The sequence below is a fragment of the Limulus polyphemus genome, unplaced genomic scaffold (assembly GCF_000517525.1).
Source record: "Limulus polyphemus unplaced genomic scaffold, Limulus_polyphemus-2.1.2 Scaffold92, whole genome shotgun sequence".
In the NCBI taxonomy this organism is placed as follows: Eukaryota; Metazoa; Arthropoda; class Merostomata; order Xiphosura; family Limulidae; genus Limulus; species Limulus polyphemus.
The window spans coordinates 329,053-338,316 of record NW_013665702.1 but is presented as its reverse complement, the minus strand read 5'-3'; the positions used below and the strand labels follow the sequence as shown (position 1 = coordinate 338,316).

At 34.1% G+C, this 9,264-nt stretch overlaps 1 protein-coding gene across 2 annotated transcripts in view; it reads right to left on the bottom strand.

Annotated features, from left to right (window-relative positions):
* Positions 1-220: 220 nt before the first annotated feature.
* LOC106468905 (prothoracicostatic peptide-like) overlaps positions 221-9,264 on the bottom strand; it is a 37,440-nt gene continuing 28,396 nt past the window's right edge. For both annotated transcript variants that reach the window (XM_022397959.1, XM_013929359.2), the window contains one exon: positions 221-583. In XM_022397959.1, the coding sequence (XP_022253667.1) occupies positions 528-583 (56 nt within the window). In that variant the 3' untranslated portion in view covers positions 221-527. The remainder of the gene's footprint in view (positions 584-9,264) is intronic.

Below are 9,264 nucleotides of genomic sequence, written 5' to 3'. Positions count from 1 at the left end.
TAACATTTAAATGTTATAAAAAAAAGAGTGTCCGGAAATATTTGCTTTACAGAAAAGCTTACATTTAAGGCGACACAAAACGATGTCAGAATTAAGAAAGGTTCTGTGCTGAAATATTTATAATCAGCAAATCGAGAATTATGAACGTGTAATTTTCTGAATTGCATGTTTGAATGTCATTATCACGTATAATAATCTTAGATGAAAAATGAAGAACAACGAATCTTTCAAGGTTTTTAATGATCATTTTTGTTACATCAGAAGTTCATTCATACCACATAATCGTTTTTTACTATCACTAAAAGATACTTAGTTTACAGTTCTGTTTGAAAAAAAAAACCGTTAGATTTATATAGAACAACAGCATAAGTTGAACAGCAACGCAACAACTAATTTCATCATCTAAAGAGGTTAGAAAAATTAAGATTATATGATTAATCGAATTTATATTTGTAGTTATGAATCTACAAGAACATATGTAAGTTTGTATGTTGTGGATTTGGAGACTAAACGCCGAAGATACCAGCTCAGTCCTCGGAGAGAATGTTCGCCAGTAATTGATGATTCACAGATGGAAAATTATCTGGAAAAATAAAATCATTACTTGGACTCGTTCTGTATAAATAATTTTCATTCGTTATAAATCAAAACCACAGAATAAAAGCTTTGCTCGTGTGTGGCTTATGGTTAGCATATTTGGACTACGAATTCGAAGATTGATGGCTCGAAACCTGATGATGCAAAAAACGTACTCCACACTACGGATCCGAGGATGCTCAATATGAGTGACGGTCTAATCCCTCTATTCACACTGACAAGAGGTGATGATAGTTGTTGTTGACTAGATCTTTCCTCTGGTGCATGAGCTCAAAATTAAAGAATGCTATAAGCAGAAAGCCCTTGCGTTGCTTTGCGTGAAACAAACGAAGTAGGACTAAGTAAATTTATCGTAAAATAATAGAAAGGAAAAAACCATCCCAAAATTTCTGTTAGTCGCTTAGAAACAGGCAAAAAAATCAACAATGTAGCAACATTTTTAGTATTGTCCTGAAGATGTATTTTAAATTCTTTATTGAATGATATAATGTCTTTTTTAAACCCACATGATGAACATGAAATGCTTTGTAGTATGATTAAAAGCTTAGTTTTGCACCTTTATGATATAAGTACACAGTTATTGAGTAATGTAATGTTGTGTCTTGCACCCTATTTGGTCTGCTAACTGACATAATTAGAATTATTACCAGTTTTGTATGTCTTAAGATATATACCATCTTAGGGTTCACAGTTATATTTTCTAGATCTTGTAGTTATATCACCTCTTAGTAATGTAATTGTTTTAACAAAATATTTTAATTAACCGATACAATGTATAAACTTAAGCTTTTTTAACAATCCTACTGAAACACAATTTTATTAACCCTACTAAAACAAAATTGTACATTAATTAATAATTCTACTGAAAAACAAAAAACTATTCCTGTATTAACTGTGCCTTTATTAACAATCTTCCTGAAACAAAACTGTTAATTTGTTTAAAATCTTACTAAAACAAAACCTTTATTAATAATCTTGCTAAAATAAATTAAACATCTATCAACAGTATTAATAGAACGAAACAAAACTGTACGTTTTTAACAATCCCTCTTAAACAAAACAAACTTTATTAACAATCCTTCTGAAACAGAGCTGTACCTTTATTAACAAATATACTGAAATCAAACTAAACCGTTAATAACAATCCTACTTTAAACAAAACTTTATTGACAGTCCTACTGAAACAAAACACAACTATATTAACAATCTACTGAAACACAACTTTATAAACTAAAAATAATGTCAAAGTACAGTTCTGTTTCAGTAAGAGCATTAAAAACATTAATTTTTTCGGTGTAATTGCTATTAAAGCTATACGAACAATCTTATTTAACAATGCTTCATCAGCTCTCGCTCTTAAACTGAAACAGTGATCACGCCAAGATAATGTTTAGTAAATCAGCAACAAATATAGATCATGGCTAACTTTTATAATCAACGGCGATAATCTCTGTAGATTGAACAATAGTCCTATCGCCTGGGTTCTAAGATGAGAGCTATCATAAATTGAAGTCAGTGTTGACTCTCCTTTTTGGTATAAACTTTTATTTGTAGTTATCATTAAGGTCCTCGATACTGATGTTTGATCATGTATTGTCTTCTGTGTGTACAATAGGGAAAGCTTTCTACCACTAGAAATATATATATAGTACTGACATCTTCAGAGGGAACTGGGGAAGCAACCTTTGTTTCCTCATGACAACAGCTGAATTCCACTTGTTGAAGTTTTATTGAGAATAATGAAATATTTAAAAAGGAAATATTATTTTCTTACAAAATTTTAATTCAAGGTATAAGATACAACACACAGTTTTACAAATTTACGAATTTCTTCCATCGTTGTTAAAACAAATATTCATGAAATTAGTTTCTTTTGTTTAACTTGTAATCACAACACGGTTGAGGTTGACTACGAAACTTGCTCACGGTGTTGTAAGCGGGGAAGAGAAGTGCTCGTTATTAAATACATTTTACTCAGCGATCACAAAGACAGTTTTCACAATAGCTTGCTAAACTTGAAGTGATGCAATGCAATCTTTATTACATGCCAGAAAAGGGTGTTGTCCAATATAAGGTTTGATAAGCACAATAAACACACATATATCTCAGTAATAATTTTAATTGATTATCTGTCATGTAATAAATTTAATTGGTTATCTCACGTGTGCAAGCAAATTAGCAACTTTAATGTAAAACTTAAGCACCTGAAACGAACTCGTGATGAGAATGTAGGAGAACAATTAAATTATATTTTCACAAAGCGAAGAATTTTCTTTCCAACAGTTAAAGTAATGACTTTCCTTAAGAATTCAAAAATAATCTTGGTGTCTCTATCCTCAACTTTTTCAAGACTTATGTTATTTTTTTCATAAGTAATCTTGTTGTTCTTTTGTTCAGAATTTTACCGACTCACCCTAACCATTCATAAGTAATCTTGTTTTTATCATTAGATTTTTAATCACTTACCCTAACTGTTCATAGCTAATCTTCTTGTTTCTAATGCCTTACCTTCACTGTTCATAAGTAATCTTGTTGTTTATCCCATCAAATTTTTAACGTTTGTTTGTAGTTAAGCATAAAGCTACACATTGGGCTATCTGTTCTATGCCCACCGAGAGTATCAAAACACGGTTTTTAGCGTTATAAGCCTTCAGACTCACTGCTGTGCCACTGAATGCAGTTTGGTTAATGAATTACCCGAGCTGTTTCTATTGTCAGGTTTTCTGTTACTCACACGAATTTTGTTATAAAAAAAACGTGTTATTTCTGTGATCAGATTTTAATGATGTACCCTAACTCTTTATTTTTAGTCTGGATATTTATACGTTATACAGCTGTAATAAAATATAAAATCTCGATCAATTCAGAGTATTCTTCACTTCTCATTATGGCTCAGCAATAAGCTTGAGGCTTTATAACGCTAAATTTCAGGGAACAATCTCTGCAATATGCACATTACAAATAGCCCAATGTATAGCTTTGGTTTGGTCATGAATTTCGCGTAAAGCTACACGAGGACTATCTGCGCTAGCCGTCCCTAATTTAGCAGTGAAAGACTAGAGAAAAGACAACTAGTCATCACCACCCACCGCCAACTCTTGGGCTACTCTTTTATCATCGAATAGTACGATTGACCGTAACATTATAACGCCCCCAAGGCTGAAAGGGCGAACATGTTTGATGGGATGCAGATTGCCAGTCGATCGTCCTAACCACCTGGCTATGCCAGGCCTGCATAGCTTTGTAATGATTAACAAATAAACTGACCGTCGTCAGTACTCCTAGCTACCGGAACCTAACAGACATTATGACCATGTCACAAGTTCATTAAAATCTATCTCTTGAGCGACTTCAGGATTGGACACTCTTATTATTGGTGAAGAATTTTTAATAAGAGCATTTAATATCCGTATAAAATACCTAAAAGATAAAATACACCTTTCTAAGAATGTAATTCAAATTTCCCATTTTCTCGACAAACTTGTGTATTGAAAGGAACTTACAATAAATACCTCTTCTTCTTTGTATCAGAACTTCACGCAGAGCTACAAAAAAAGGCTATCTGTGAATAGACTGGAGATAGAAGGCAGCGAGTCAACAGCATTCACCATCAATTCTTAGCGCACTCTTCTCTGATCGAATAGTGAGAGTCGATCGTCAACCTTATAGCGCACCCATAACCCCAAAGTGCGGAGAATTTTTTTGTGGCAATGGGTCGTGAACCAGGAATCCCATGATTCACAGTCCGAGATTACTAACTACTAGAATACACCCGGCCCATTAAATATCTTGCAAGAGACCTAAAATGTAGTCCCGACGACCCTGCTGGTGGTTGAGCGGAGAAATTAAACGAATTAGCTAAGTTAATTCAAATTCTTGTCACTTTTATTCCATTTTCTCTTCAGTTTCACGTTTTCGCTGCTCTCTGCTATATGTAAATGATGATAACCAACACCAACTTCTTATTTTCATCCTTATCAACTCTTCACGAACTTCAAGTGTTTTTTTTCATCGACCACGAATATATTTTCATAATATATGATGTGTGCAGCTATTAACATAGTAATCGTATACTTGTCGTAACTCAAGAAATACAACACTAATTCTTTTCCAGTCTGTGGCGATATATTTATATGGCTAGTAAAAACGATGTTACAAAATGTGTGTTTTTATAATCGAATTTTACACGCGATTCCTATATTGAATTTGTATAGATATACGTTTAATCACTATATCTAAGTTATACGTAAAATTATATATTTATAGCTATATTGATTATTGTGCAAATTTCTGAACCTTATTGTGCGCTGTACAGTGCGCATAATTAATGTCTATGTAAATTTCTATGTAAAATGTATTCATAAGAGTTTTTGTGAATTTTTTATATAAAATACGTGTATAAATTTATATAGATTTGTATATAATGTGTGTTTATGTGATTACTTTACTACAGTTGTGTATGTGTCTATGCACGTACGAGTATCTATTTCGGTTCTAAGCCATTAAAAAATGAATCTCCTTAATTACTTATGTAAACTGGACAGTGCATACACATATGTGACGTTCTGGCCAGGCCTGAAAGTAGCTGTGATTTATGAACCACGAGATGGGGTAATTTAACACTAATATTATACTTTTATTGTCCAAAGGTTTAGTGGTTCGGTCTAATCAACCGTCTTAGGATCCAGTGAGTAATTTAAACTAGACAAACTTCTTTCACTTTTTCATACCACGGATATTTGACAACTGGATCACTTGCTCTAATATGTTGATGCGAAGTAAAAAATAAAAAAAAGGATCAAGAGAGATTTTTAATTAGGTGACAGTACATTTCTTATTTTTATTTTAATTAAGAAGGCAGTAAACAGTAATAATTCTGTTTATGTTTCGTTTTATTAATTCTTAACTCAAATCACTATCTATCTTGGAATAAAAATTCTAATTCATTTATTACTTTAACCAACCTGACCACCAAATCACCTTTTACTATTTATGAATTAGTTTAGCCAACCCGCTCACAACACTATTTTTCTCAATTTACACATTTATCAACCCACAAACACCACTAGATTCCCTATTTATACTTTAACCAACTCACACACAAAACTACTTTTGCTTACTTACACATTAACTAACCCACAAACAACATTAATTTTCTTATATTTATACTTTAACCAACCCACACACAACACTGTTTTTGTTTATTTACACATTAACCAACCAACATTCAACATTAGTTTCCCTACTTATACATTAACCAAACCGCACACAACATTACTTTTCTCTATTTACACACTTACCAACCCGCACACAACATTAGTTTCACTGTTTTCAAGTTAATCAACCCATACACAGCACTATTTTTTCTATTTACTCATTAATCAACCCGCACACGGCTCTACTTTTCTCTAATTCGCACATTACCTAAACTAGCTCTTGATCACAGGACACTATAGTTAACTTTACTTTTCGCATTATTTCAATCAATCCGCACGCTACATTATTTTTCCCCATTTCACATTGGGCTTGGCATAGTCTAATAATTAGCCTGGTCTGTCTGTGAATTCGACGGTCCTTGGTTCGCGCCCACTGTCGCAAAAACGCGCTCACTTTAGAACTGCGAGTTCGCCATAAGAGTGATGGCCAGATCCCACAATTCGATCATTCAAGAGCAGCCCAAATGTTGATGATGGGTACTGTTTACTCCCTCTAGTCTATCAGTTCAGGAGCGTCTATGCATAGATAGCCCTTTATGTAACTTTGCATGAAATTCTGAAGCAAATCATTTTACATATCATTTGAATCAATCCGCCCACAATTCTCTGGTTTTTTATGCATTATTTTACGTACCCTGCACTGGATACTATTTTTATGTATTTTGCGCAATATTTTAAATATCCCGCAAAATCCTTTAGTGTTCTCTAAAAATAAAGTATTTCAAGAACACGCCCCCCAGTGGCACAGCGGGATGTCTGCGGATTTCGATACCCATGGTGTAGCTTTGTGTTTAATTACAAACAAACAAATTTAGGAACACTAAGTTAAGTTCTGGGAAATCGTTGACAATCATATTATATATATACAGCAGTAAATGCGTGTTGTATATCAGAGACCTGCTGTTGTAAATGTATGATTGGCGGTATTAGCAAGTTCTGTTTTGGATAGACATTGTGACTCTTAAAACCGTTTGATTCATTGTTCCCAGAATTAGAAGTCTCGAGAAATGCAATGAGACGAAAATGTACAGGTCATTAAACACAGCATGCATGATTTAAATGTAATTAAAGGCATGTGGTGATAATAACGAGTTCTGTGACTTCAATACACTGAACGCTAGTTTCTCTAAAGACAAACTTGTAATTTCATAGCATTTTAACACTTGTTTGAATTTGGAAAATTTTCGATGTTTGAGCACCAGCGTGAATAAAACAAAGTTAGTCGTTACGTTAATTTCAAGTTTCTATCAGGCTTTTTGTTTTGGCAGTCTGTGCTTGTGATCTGTTTCCCACACAGGACAAATATCTATAGAAAAGAGCCACAGCCAACACAAAACGGGAACGGATTGGCCCTGTCGTAAAGCTTTGGATTTTAGAGATGGCGAGCCGGGATCGAATCAGTGTGATACCACAAAATACCCCCCGCACTTTAAGCTGTTGGTACGTTATAAGAACGACAGTCAACCCTTGAGAATACTGAATTGTAGAGTGCTTTATGTAGTTACAGTTCTTGTTGTGCTCTGTGGCTGTAGTTCTTGTTATGCTCTGTGTTACTGCAGTTTTGTTACTCTCTATGGCTGTAGTTCTTGTTGTGCTCTGTGTGACTGTAGTTCTTGTTGTGCTCTGTGGCCGTAGCTCTTGTTGTGCTCTGTGGCTGTAGTTCTTGTTGTGCTCTGTGTTACTGCAGTTTTGTTACTCTCTATGGCTGTAGTTCTTGTTGTGCTCTGTGTGACTGTAGTTCTTGTTGTTACAACAAGAACTACAGTCAGACAGAGCGCAACAAGAACTACAGCCACAGTGTACTCTGTGGCTGTAGTTCTTGTTGTGCTCTGTGTTACTGCAGTTTTGCTACTCTCTGTGACTGTAGTTCTTGTTGTGCTCTGTGTGACAGTAGTTCTTGTTGTACACTGTGGCTGTAGTTCTTGTTGCGCTCTGTGTGACTGTAGTTCTTGTTGTACTCTGTGGCTGTAGTTCTTGTCCTTTGTGTGGCTGCAGTTCTTGTTGTACTAAGATTTATTTAATTTCTCTTGAAGATAACGATATAATTGTTTTCATCTTCAGCAATCGCATCCTTTAAAACGTGCTTTGTCTTCATACTGCGAGCTTATTCTAAAATGTGAGCTTTATCTTTTAAAAATATTCATGAACTAGCCGTGGCCAAAATAAAATACATAGACACATAAGCTGTTGTTAAAAGTAACTACAAAGTTTATTGGGACTAATTAGTGATACTACGTATTTTTATTGTGATTACCATTTCTAAGTATGATAATAGTTTGACTCCCCCAACCCCCTACAACACATGCTGTTTAAGTTATAATGGGAGTTTATTTTCTAGCTTGGCCTCTTCCCATTCAGACAAAAAAATAATTATTTATTAGTAGTTTGATCTCTCCCTAGAAAGAAGATTTATTAAGGAATTTATTAGTAAAGTATCCTCCCTCTCCCCCAACTGAAAATTCTTTATTTCAATACTGGCAGCTTTGATTTGGCAACCAATAAATTAGATTTCTTCTTCTTATCTAGAAACAATGTTTTAATTCTTTTTGTTGCATAGTTCCCGAGGCTCAAAATCCAGATGTTGAAAATCACTGATTACAAACTTGTTGAGAAGTAGAGTATACATTAACATAACATAATATTCAGGGACAACAAGGGACCTATTGATCCATCTCGGCTGTCCCATCCTCTAAACTAAAATAAAACTATTTAAAAAGATCTTAAAGCCAGCCCTTATCATTCACATAATTATCAAGCTTTCTCTTACGCTCACTTTAATTCACTGCCTCCACAACTCATTCCAGAGGCCAACTACCCTATTAGTAAAATAAAACTGTCTTTGCTGAAGATGACTCCTACCTTGCCCAGATTTATATTTGTGTCCCCTAGTCCTACTATTCTTGCCGTTAAATATGAAAACAGATTATGCATCAAACTATCAATTCGTTTTACAATATTAAACACCTCAATCAGATACCCTCTAACTCTTCTTTTTTTAAGAGAAAAAAAATTCAAAGATGTTAATCATTCTCATATGACAAACCCTCCATCCCAGGTACCATTCTAATAACCCTCCTCTGAACCCTTTTCAACAATTCAATGTCCTTCCTAAGGTAAGGAGCCAATACTCCAAATGTGGCCTAACCAATGACCTATACAATGCAATTATAACTTCTTTAGACTTTTATTCAATATTTCTGTAGATTCAACCTAAAATCCTACTTGCCGTACCACTAGCAACATCACATTGCTTGGATGGCTTAAGAGACTGATCAACCATTATACCAATATCCCATTCTTTTATGACACTGTTAAGGTTATTTCCATCCGAATTATACTTATAATTCAAAGTATGATAACCCGCATGCATTATCTTGCATATATTATACTTAAAATCCATTTGCCATTTATTAGCCCATCTCACTAAATAATTTAAATCATTTTCTAAATC